The 11,584-nt window shown below is 35.4% G+C and overlaps 1 protein-coding gene across 2 annotated transcripts; it reads left to right on the forward strand.

Moving 5' to 3' along the window:
• The first annotated feature begins 2,635 nt into the window (after nucleotides 1–2,635).
• LOC147544021 (transducin family protein / WD-40 repeat family protein) lies at nucleotides 2,636–10,500 on the forward strand. 2 transcript variants are annotated; one of them, XM_086632867.1, is made up of 10 exons: nucleotides 2,636–2,920; nucleotides 4,663–4,729; nucleotides 5,162–5,415; nucleotides 5,551–6,160; nucleotides 6,961–7,632; nucleotides 7,904–8,344; nucleotides 8,895–9,089; nucleotides 9,483–9,539; nucleotides 10,085–10,147; nucleotides 10,244–10,500. In XM_086632867.1, exons 1-10 carry the CDS (start codon nucleotides 2,889–2,891, stop codon nucleotides 10,328–10,330), a joined length of 2,478 nt encoding a protein of 825 aa, XP_086488993.1. In that variant the 5' UTR covers nucleotides 2,636–2,888; the 3' UTR covers nucleotides 10,331–10,500. The 2 variants fall into 2 exon arrangements, with proteins under 2 accessions (XP_086488993.1, XP_086488994.1); XM_086632868.1 differs by having other exon boundaries at nucleotides 2,748–2,920; nucleotides 3,835–4,729.
• The last annotated feature ends 1,084 nt before the right edge of the window (nucleotides 10,501–11,584 follow it).

An 11,584-nucleotide genomic window follows, 5' to 3' on the forward strand; every position in this document is an offset into this window, starting at 1 on the left:
AGATGGGAGAAAGAAGATGAAGATTAGGGATCAATGTCTTACTAAATCAATTTTGGACTAAAAACAAAATATGTGCCCAAGTCAGATATTAATCGACTAAAACTTTATTCTCCCGAGATTTTCTTTTATTCCCCAAAGCTGCAACCAGGTAAAATAGCTGAGTAGAAAGGGGAATAAAGAAAAATAAGACCGCATCAAGATGAGTAAACACAATACTGAGATCCGTGTTTATCTTGATTTGAAGTAACTTTTAAAAGCCGATTTCATTCTAAAATTTTTGAGCTTATAGCCCAAAAAACGGAGCCTAATATTACATTTAGTTCACTCTAATCCCATTAAGGGTTTGAAAACCAAAATAATATTGTAAATGGATATCTAGTCCATTGGTATACATCTAGAGAGAAAATACAAATCCCCAGAATGTATATTAATTCATAATACCTAATATAACCTTCCTCATATATCATAACTGATTTAGCAACAAAATCCTTGAATATTTTTTTCCATTTTTATCTCTCACATTCTCTCTCCAATCACGTTTCTATTCAAAGTAATGTTAGCTTCATTATCTTCAATAACGGAAACAATTTATTTTCTCTCACTGAAATCGATTCACTTAATAAAATCTCCATTAAACTCAGAAATCTTGTTACATTTTCATTAGATTGTTGTGCAAACATTCATCCTCTATCAGGTTTGACACTGTGAAATTCATTATAATCACCATTGTTAAGATGTAATATTGTTTCTCATGTAAAATTATCAGATTATGTTGCTCTATTATGGATCATATCAGATTTATGATCCAATTTTATAAGATCTGTTTACTAATTCATTAACTTCTAATGTATGATGTTTATTTTCTCACTCTAAAATTTTCATAACTATTTTAGATCTTGATGTTTATTCCTTATTCAACGATTCCTTCAAATTTGATATTGTATGTTTGCATTCAATGATAATATCATATTTCTTTAGATTTATGTCTAATCTTATGTGGTTTATGATATTTCTTCAGATCAGATTTATCCATCCGTACAACTTTGGAACCTGGTGATTATCCGTACGGTTTCTCATAACAAAATATACAATATAGGTAATGTACGATACATTCTCATACTTTACAGTACATTATGCAAAATTTCCAGTAAGTTGTTATTATTACTGAATGATATATATGTGTATTTATCTTAGAAATTATACGTACTTTATCAATGATATCAAAAATATTTTACCAAAAGTTCATACAGTATGAAAAATTTATCTAACATTTCTCGTCATTTTTTTTCAGAGAACAGTTATCAAAACTGCACATAAATTATGTATTATTTATTTACCATTACGCGTACTTTTCACACAAAACAGTAGCCTTGTTAAGCTTAACAAACTACTTAAAACCTTCAAATATTGTCAAATTTTGACATACATTATACATAATTTACGGAACTGTACATGTAGTTTATAATACAATATATGATTTTTTTTTAATGTATGTGTATTTATGTGTGTAGATTTGATATAACAGATGGAATTTCAAACAGAATCATCAAATCAAAGTAAGTCAACGAAACTAAAACCTGATGGCTCGGATAAAATATTTACTGAAGTTGGTCAGTTGTTTCCTAGTGGTGCAAAAGTATTTGGATATGCTCTTCGACAATATAGTGTAACTATTGTTTGTCCTGCTCAAGACTATAAATGGAGAGTACATGGATGCGAACCATTTTTTAATCAGAGAAGATTTTGTACGTTTTTTTTTGTAACAGAATGTAAACGGTGTGTAGTGTAAAAGAAATTATGTGTAATTTATTGAACAAGACCCACATACATTTGATAAATTACGTTGTATACATGACAGATGATGGTTTCCTCGTCTTAAGTAACACATAATTTACGTATTTGTTTCATAATTTGTATTCGATGTGTATTTATGTATGAGTAAAAACGAAAACAAATACTACTTTAATGTTCCCAGAAAAATATACTATTTCCAAATTTGAAAGTTAAGTGAAAGAAAGTGATATATATATGTTTTGTATATTAACCCCCAAATCACGCTAAATTGATCCCAAAAAATATAATCTTTCCAAATCTGAAAGTTAAGTGAGAGAAAATTAATTTGAATTGAAAAAATTTTTTACATAGTAAGATAGAGAAAATTGATTTGGTTTCCAAATCTGTAAAGAAGAGAGAGAAAATTGATTTGGAAATATCCGTGGTGATGGCGTTTTGTTTTGGTTAGGGTTTTGGTTTCTGATTGATTCGGATAATAGGAAAGAGAAAATTTGATTTCCAAATCTGTTTAGAGGAGAGAGAAATTATGATTTTTTTCCAATCCATTTTTTGCTAATAATCCCTCAAATCACGCCCAAATCTTTCTTTCCAAAACGCGCGAAATTTGATCGTGGGACATTTACGTTACTGTGTTTAGAAAGTGAGGGTTTTTATGTCTATAATGTTAAAGGACTAAATATCTATATTTTGGGAAGATTGGATCATAAACTTTTTTTGAATATTATTTTGGTCTATATACCCATAGACTCTTTATTTTTATTTATTTTTTTGTTACGAGGGGCCTCATTTCTTACCGTTTTTTGAATTTTTCATTAAATACCTCCCAAAATACGAGCGGCCAAGAATTTGTTAGTAAGTCCGGGGGAGGTTATACGCGCTCAGACTAATTGCTGCCATTGGGCGCCTACAGTAATTATTTTTTGTGCCTATGGACTTCCCTGAGTCTTTCTCTTTCTCAACTTTTTCTTTTCTCTCTCTCGAAGAAACCAAAACTGGGTAACAAGTCCTCGTCTCCCTCAGTTCTTTCTCCCGACTGGAAAATTATATGATTCTCAAAGTATTCAGATTGGGTTTAGAAAGAGAAAGTCAATACAATGGCCTTAGATCTCTCTACCTTAGAATCTAGGTATATCTCTCTCTTAGGTTTTTTTTTTCTCTTGTCTATCTTGCTAGTTTCTTAGAGTTGTAATCTATATAAACTAATGATATAGTTTGATCTGCTAAATGTCGATCTTGGTTAATTCTTGCTATGATGTATTGAAATTTGTGAGATAAATGATCCTTTATGATCTCTTGGTATGTTATTTTCGAAATTTGACCTAGAAATATTTTTGAATGTGCCTTGAATATGTAATAGAACCCATGATTCGGAGGAAAAGTGGGAACCAGATAGAATCTAAGATAGGGTAAAGAGAAATTAGGAATTTATTTCCTTCAGTATTATTTCTTTATGTGGAAGATACTAAAAAACGACTTGCTGATCAGATCAATTTAGGGGGTCTCTATTATTTCTCAATTCACTACTCTAGCTAGAACAAAATTATTGTCCATTTCATTTAAGGAGATGCTACATGCACTGGATTTATCACTCAATTTGTGACTCAAAGCTAATGTAGTACTTTCTATACATTTGAGTTAAATTATTGAGATTTTCAAAAAGCTATTGAGAGAAGTATGTGGCTAGGAAAACAACACATTAGCTTTGAGACACAAATTGAGTCATATATTGAGTGCAACTAGCATTTCCCTTTCATTTAAGAGGGGACTCATTTTAATTAAATTTTTGGGCATCGAATTTGGAATGCATTGAAATGCCTTAGATGATTTACTTGGTCACGAGACCCCCTTTGTCCACGTGACACTATTCTCACATACCATTTCATGAAGGGCATCCTTTGAGCCTAGCATTGAGTGACTTGGATCACGTGAGACCATTGATTCATACCATACCAAGTCGTTATGTATGAAGGATGATGTTTCATTGATGCATAGCCAATTCCAATATATTTATTGAACATCCCACTGGCGTGTATCCAACAGGAATTGAAACTACAACTCGTTGTTTAATAGTCTTTCTCGTCGGAATGGTTATGTGGGAAAAAGGTTAGCGTCCCTACAAGAAAAAGAAAGCGGTTGATGCCAGAGACGTGCTTACGGTCGCCATTCATATGCTTCCGATCAGGCGTCTAGCGCAAGAAGCTCTGGCGCAGGAGGCCTATCACATTTGGGCCTTTCTCTAATGCTATATGAAGTTTTCTGCTACCCATCTCAAAACCAAGTAGCAATGAGTAGAGAGACCCTAGATATTATTTGCTTGGCCCCTTTGTTCATATAGGACTATTCTCACAATAGTACCTATGTGCTAATAAATTGTTGTTATTTAACATATATTACACATTATATTTGTCAGCTATTTCAATGTATGGATGATTTGTTAGTATATTATAATTCTTTAAAGACCAGACATCATAGTCTAATAAAGTCAACCAAAACCTCAGTGAGTCAGGCTGCTAAAATATAGAGAGGCGTTAGTAACATTGTCTTTGACAACATTGATGAGCTGAAAAATTATATCTCGGTAGCTAAATTTCCTGAGAAATTTCTATTACCTTGTATGCAACATAGTTTGTATTGTTTTATTGTTTTGGTGAAATAATCCTCTTCCTCCATTAAGACACCATATTTAAAAATCATAATTTGAACTAAGTTATTTGCAGTTCGATCTAGAACTCTTCATAAGTTTGTCTTAGGTGTTAGGATTGACATCTTTTTGCTTTGTTTTTCTTGCTCAATGGAATCATTAGACAAATACTGCAGAAAATTTTAATCGTTCATTGTCATGTTTACATTTTCTTTTATCCACTTTAGGTATCTTGAAGCATGCAAGAGAAAAGGGCTTCAACCCAATTCAACAATTATGTCAGGCTTCTCTAAGGTAATTTTCTATCATGTATGGCAGTCACTAAAACCATTTGGTAATCATGAGGAACAAGTTATTATGAGTTTTTGGGTCCTTATCTTTGCTGAATTTTTGACACTACTGAGTCACATAGCTCCATATATTTAGAATTGCCAATAGTGTAGCCCAAATAAAAGTTTAAATGATTCAAAAATTTATCCAATCAAGAAATGAGAAAACCTTCGCATGAAATTGCACGTGAAGACGTGGTATCTCAATGTGTGAACTATAAAGTTATTTGATACTGAGACTATAATAGAGGCACTTAGACACATACAAATTCACTTTAATGATTTCTTTTATAAGGTTATTTGATACTGAGACTATAAGGTTATTTGATACTGAGACTATAATAAAGGCACTTAGACACATACAGATTCACTTTAATGATTTCTTTTATCATCTCAGGCTAAGCTTCAAAAATCTTGTGGCGAGCTATGTAGCCTACAAATTTTCTTAGACAAATTGAAGGATGCAGAGGTTCCCACTCTTATTGATGTATTCTTCGAAATAGACTCTTCTGAGATTCACACAGTCGACATACTTCATGAATCACCCTTTATCTTGAACGGAGAACTTGTTTTGTCTTTGGTGCGTTTAATCAATCATAAGCTCAGAGTTGTTGATCTTCAGGATTTGTCACTGGGAAAGGAGTGTTTGAGGTAACTTTCTTTGTATTGTGCTTGAGGTTACATAAATGGAGTATTTAACAAAAATAATTGCTTGGTTAAACTATTCAATTTGTATTTCGGAAGCTTTACTCCTATTAACCACATAAAATTTTGCTTCAATTTTAGGGACCTTTTCCGCGGTGGTTTGGCTTGTCAAGTCTTAAATATGAAATCTTCTCACATTCAGAAGCTCAACATGACTGGGCCATTCATGTGTTTACACACCCTCAACTTGGATTTCAGTGTTTCACTCACTAGTTTTCAGAAAGATTGCTTTTCTTGTATGCCCAATTTGATACGTCTCTCCATGTGTGAAACACGTGTAGCTAATCTCTGGACTACGACTGCTGCACTCTCAAAACTCCCTTCATTGGTTGAGCTTCGATTTCAGAATTGTTTGTGTTGTAGTGATACTGCTGCATGTTCTTCATCACAGAATGAAGAGAATGATCTTACGAGTGATGAGAGTGGACCTGGTCAATGCTTTGAAACACCATATATCTCCAGTGAGGATCTCTTACCTCAAAATTTAAGTTACTATCGTGGAGAAGAAACAACAATTAACTCACTTTTTGATAATAATGTGGAAACTCGCGTTCCTCTTGAAAGTATAATTGAGGATTTGTCAGAGGATAGTGAAGTAGACTTTACGGAACATCGAAGGGGAATAGGATTCGAGGAGCTATTGTCTAATACCATTCCTGAATTGACTGAATGGTACGAGTTGGAAAATGAGGTATAATATAAGGACTTTTGGCTATGTAAGATGGAAATTATTACTAGGTGTCAGGTACGACAACAAGAACTTTCCTAACGAGGATACCGACAGTGAACACACACAGATGCTTGCAATACACTTTTGCACACATGTTATCCTTGATCTAAGCTCCACCAAAGCCTAGTCCCATTACATAGAAGGTTTCTCCTTCGCATAGGCCTGCTCTGGATCACCCTAGGCTTCTCCGTCTGTCATCCTAGGTTTCTCCATCTTGCCAATCTAAGCACCAAACCACCCTAACGCCAAGCCATGTAAGAAAAGTTGTTTAGTAACCCAGATCTGAAACGTCTGTCCAAGCAATATGGAACTAAGTACCTTTCACGTGAAACTTCCGTTTCACACACACACACACACACACACACACACACACACACACACGCACACACACATGGACACACACAGATTTGTATATCTCTTTCTTGCTTTAGTTGGTCCTTCGTTTATGCTTAGAATTTTGTACTATGTTGTCAACTGTTGTTAAACTATATGACACTAAACTAGATTAGTATTTATAGTAATTTTAAAGTACTCAAAATATATGCATAGTTCATAGAGTCTCACAATTTACCCATTGGAGTGATATCTAAAACACTAGTACCCGAGTATAGAATGAGTGTCCGTGTGTGACACAGCAAAGAAAATATTAATAGAAGCATCCATGTTACATAGAGAACTTGTATTTCATCACTTGACAAGGACTTGGAAGAAGAAGGTACACTAATTGTACAATACTTGATGATTTATATTGTGTGCATCAGGTTTCCTCCGGCACATTATTCATCGAAGAAGGACGAGCTCTGGCAGATGTACTCAACATGAGGCATATTACAAATTCTTCTGATATTGTTCCTAAGAAGTATGTTTCACATCATCCTTCTCCTATTTGCTTTGAGAGACATTACAGGGAGTACATGGTTACAGCATTGCCTCGTCTAAGAGTTTTGGACAATTTGCCCATCAAGACGGGGGAGAGGGAGATGGCCAAAACTGTCTTCTCACAAGGTTTCGAGTATTTACCATACAATCGACAATGTAGAGATAGTGTTGTTAGTGTATTGCACAAGCGTGAGATGGGAGTTCGTCTTAGCCACTTGCGAAAATCTCCAAAGGTGAAGGAACCATATCCTAATAAAAGTAGTCAGTGCTGTTTCTCTAGATCAATATGTGCTTCTAAAGTGGGTTCTTTCACATGGCCAGTGCTACATTCAGTTTCTAATATTGGCAGCATTTCTGGTGAAGAGATCAAGAGCTTTCGACCCCGGCAATTTGAGTATCATCCAGCTAACCCGAGTCTCATGGTTTTTGGAACTTTGGATGGTGAAATAGTTATTCTTAACCATGAAAATGGTAAACTTGTTCGTTATCTTCCATCCATGGGATCACTGAATAGTGTTCTCGGTCTTTGTTGGCTTAGAAGATACCCATCAAAGGTATGCTTTCTTACCTCAAAATTATGCCCACAGGTTTATAAATTGTTTTGAATTATTGTATCTAATTATCATTTTTTATTTATATTTCAACTGAAATACGTATCAGGGGAATTCTTGAACAACTATTAATCTCGCAAATATGACGAGTCTTTCTTTGATTATCAATTTCTCAATGAAAGAAAGTTTTGAACATCTCTTTTCTACACAACTTAGAGGCTTGTAAATGTGGTAATTATTTATAATATAATTTTTTTTTGTATAAAAAATTCAGCTCGTTGCTGGCTCTGATAATGGATCCTTGCGACTATATGATATTCGCCAAATGCCATCTACAGTCATGGAGAGACATTATAGTTCAGATGCTGTCATATTTGATGATTTTGAACAATTAACATCGGTTCATGTCAATTCTACGGATGAACATTTTATTGCTAGTGGATACTCAAAAAATGTGGCTCTCTACGATATTGGCACTGGGAAGCGTTTACAGGTCTTCAACAATATGCATGAAGGTCATATCAATGTTGTCAAGTTTTCTCATCATTCCCCTTCCATATTTGCTTCATCGTCGTTTGACCAGGATATCAAAATGTGGGACTTAAGACAAGGTCCACATAAGCCCTGCTATACAGTCTCAAGCTCGAGAGGAAATGTCATGGTGTGCTTTTCTCCAGATGACAAATATCTGCTCTCATCAGCTGTTGATAATGAGGTATTTCTGTTAGTCTTAAATATACTTATTGATGTTGGCTGTAATTCATCCTAGTAGATCTCCTTGGTCAGAACTTGATTCAGGAGTCAACTGCTCATACTCATCTAATGATTTTACAAAGTTCCACACTTCCACATAGGTATATATACACACGTTCGTACAACATCAGATATGTATAATATACATTATAATATAGCCCCTCTCCCCCCACACACACAGTCAACTCGAGCCAGGTTCACCAAACACTACTAAAATTGCAACTTTCTCGTGATGCAGATAGAATGAATAGGTACATCTAAATCTGTAACCTCTACATTGTAGACCATTCTGTCGGCATCCCAAGAGGGACACACTCCTGATTGTTGTGATCATCCAATTGCATTGACGTGGGATGTAGGTAACCTTGGAGAGGTGGTTGACACGTACTGGTCTCTTTCCTTGTATATGCATCACGACACCGTATTACCGTCAAGGGCAGACTAGATACATATTGTCATGAAATACCACTCAAATTTGAGAACCTGCTTGATGCTAACTGGTAATGTTGCAGGTTAAACAGCTTTTGGCTGTTGATGGGAGGTCAGAGATGAAATTTGATATAGCTCCAACAGGAAGTGCTCATAATTATACTCGGTCATATTACATGAATGGAAGGGACTACATTATTAGTGGAAGTTGTGATGAAAATATTGTTCGTATTTGCTGTGCTCAAACCGGCAGGCGACTTAGAGATATTTCTCTGGAGGTAAAAATAGAAGTTTGATAAATTAATTTCTTTGCCTGTCCTATATCGAATTGAACAGTATCCACTATCCAATACAAAGTAATCCTGCATCATTCGTTCTATATTAACTTATTTCTAATGTCTATTTTGGCTTTCTTTTAATTCATTTTTTCACTCTGTGACTAAAGTTTACTTCTTGTGCTATGTTAAGAACTGAGATGATATCTAATTTAGATTTGATTGCTTTATGCGTTTATCTCATGTTTTCTTATCCAGTTATCCACTCGACATGGTGTTTCCTGACATCATGTAGTTGTCATCTGCCCCTGCAAGAAGGGGATTTTCAAGATAAACTCAATAGTCTGTCAATTACTTTTAGATTTGCCACTGAGAACTGTCTCTGTTCTCTTGCAGGGTAGTGGCTCAGGGAATTCTATGTTTGTGCAGTCTTTGAGGGGTGATCCTTTTAGGGTGAGTATCTATTTTGCTTTGATTTCAGGGCCATCACTACTCGCAATTATTCCCAAACCATACCATTAACTAATCTCTATTGATCTTTTTAACACAAGTGTCTACAAAAAATGGTTTATGCATGTTACCTTTGCAGTTCTCTTCTATTATTAATCATGAATAAGTCCAAATAATTGGGTAGTAATGTTACCAAAGTTCACGTTTCTGAGATTATTTCGATTATTTTTTGCAGTAACAAGCTTAACAACTTACAAAACTCAAAGTCAAAGACTTTGTCTCACACACATATATTCTTAAGTTTGATCAGTGATTGTTATATAATACACGAAATACATTAACCAATACTGATACTCTGTGGTCTAATATGATTGTGTGTAAATACACCAAAGATGTTGATACAAAATTTCACCTTACTGAAGTGACAATGAGTATTTGATATGAGAATATTTATCCGACACAACAAAATATACTAATTACATATTCGAAAGTAAGATTTGAATCATTTTCTATCTCATATATTTTTGTTTTCTTTTCTTGGATTACAGGATTTTCACATGACCATCCTGGCAGCATATATGCGCCCAAGTTCAAAGTCTGAGATCATCATGGTATCAAACTTATTACATCCATTATCTCTATGAATAGAACCCAAGACAAAATTTTGTGCCTCCCATGGCTAATATTTGGAGATTCTTCTCTTATAGGTCAACCTAATGGCATCGAATGGCTACGCCGAAGAACATTCATATAATCGCCAACATTCCCGACCATCGCGTAGTATGGGAGGATGAAATAGGTAAGTATATAACACCACAGGTGCCTATAAATAGAAGACAAACAAATAGTGCATTATTAGGGAATTGTTGTATAGTTAAGCAAATGTCTATTACTTCTGTTGTTTTGTGTATATATACTCTTCTTTTTGCACCAACCCAACGTTAATGTATTATTTCATGATCAATGATGCCGCTAAGAGCTCTGGTACATGGTACAAGGAACATACGGGCAGAGCCGTGTTTGAGGGGGGGCAGGCAGGGCATCGTCCCTGGACCCCCACCTCAAAGGGGCCCATTGCTGGTATAACAGCCCTGCGAATCAAAGGTCCCGTGTTCGATCTTCATAGCTTTCAATTTTCATTTGTTTTTAATTAGTACAAGAGGGCCTCTTGTGGCTCAATGGTGGTACAACTGTCTAGGGAAGCCTCGCGTGTTCGATCTTCATAGCTTTCAATTTTTGATTTGTTTTTAATTAGTACAAGAGGGCCTCTTGTAAAGTTTGGAACTGGGCCCTCAAATTCTCAGTCATGGCTCTGCATACAGGTACTAGTAGGCGATTCGTATCACAATGACAATATTACCTCTTAGGTGGAGGCAGGGGTGGAACCAGGATTGTTGGGTAGGCTTGAAGTTACTGTAAATGAAGCACGTGGATATTATGTATATGTGTACGAACTTCGTAAATTATTATGCATATGTGTTTAAACCTTCATAATTATTCACATGAAATAATGTAGGTAGTAGTTTAAAGAAATGAGGGAAAAATGAGACTCGCCAATGAGGAACTAGTCTCTCTTTTCAAACGAGCCCTGTCATCTTCGAGAGAAGACCAAAAGTCCAATAGGTCAACCTTTATCAAGTCAGTAGGGAGGTTGAATTCGAAAGAGGTCTCCCACTGATACCCAAAGCTAGGGAGTCAGGACGATCATCCAAGGTGCCTAAGCCCTGCCTTGCTTGAAATACAATCAGGTTCTCTCTGGAATTTAAGAGAAGACTAGGGGTCCGCGTAAGTAAGGCAACTACGTCGGAACATTCGGTGTAGACGTGTACCAATGCTTTAATCCCGAAATTTTATCAAACATCCTAGCCCGTGGGGATCAATATTTATCGAACTTGAGCCTTATGAATCCCCACAAGGATGAAACTTCTCCTAAAGAATCCACACAATCAGACACAATATTTCCTAAATATTAGTGGTGGCTTTGGGACCGTAGCGTGTCCAGACCACAAAGTTTGGCCACAGAAACGACCCAACTGTTTCCGTGGTGG

The sequence above is a fragment of the Eschscholzia californica genome, unplaced genomic scaffold (assembly GCF_041429995.1).
Source record: "Eschscholzia californica isolate CP2 unplaced genomic scaffold, dmEscCali1.0.p SCAF_4, whole genome shotgun sequence".
In the NCBI taxonomy this organism is placed as follows: Eukaryota; Viridiplantae; Streptophyta; class Magnoliopsida; order Ranunculales; family Papaveraceae; genus Eschscholzia; species Eschscholzia californica.

Bases quoted from the DNA above. Each gene is read 5' to 3' on its own strand.
- LOC147544021 (XM_086632867.1), top strand. From the start codon at position 2,889: ATGGCCTTAGATCTCTCTACCTTAGAATCTAG. The intron at 4,730-5,161 runs GTAATTTTCTAT...TTATCATCTCAG, and splicing joins TTATGTCAGGCTTCTCTAAG to GCTAAGCTTCAAAAATCTTG. The intron at 7,633-7,903 runs GTATGCTTTCTT...TAAAAAATTCAG, and splicing joins TTAGAAGATACCCATCAAAG to CTCGTTGCTGGCTCTGATAA.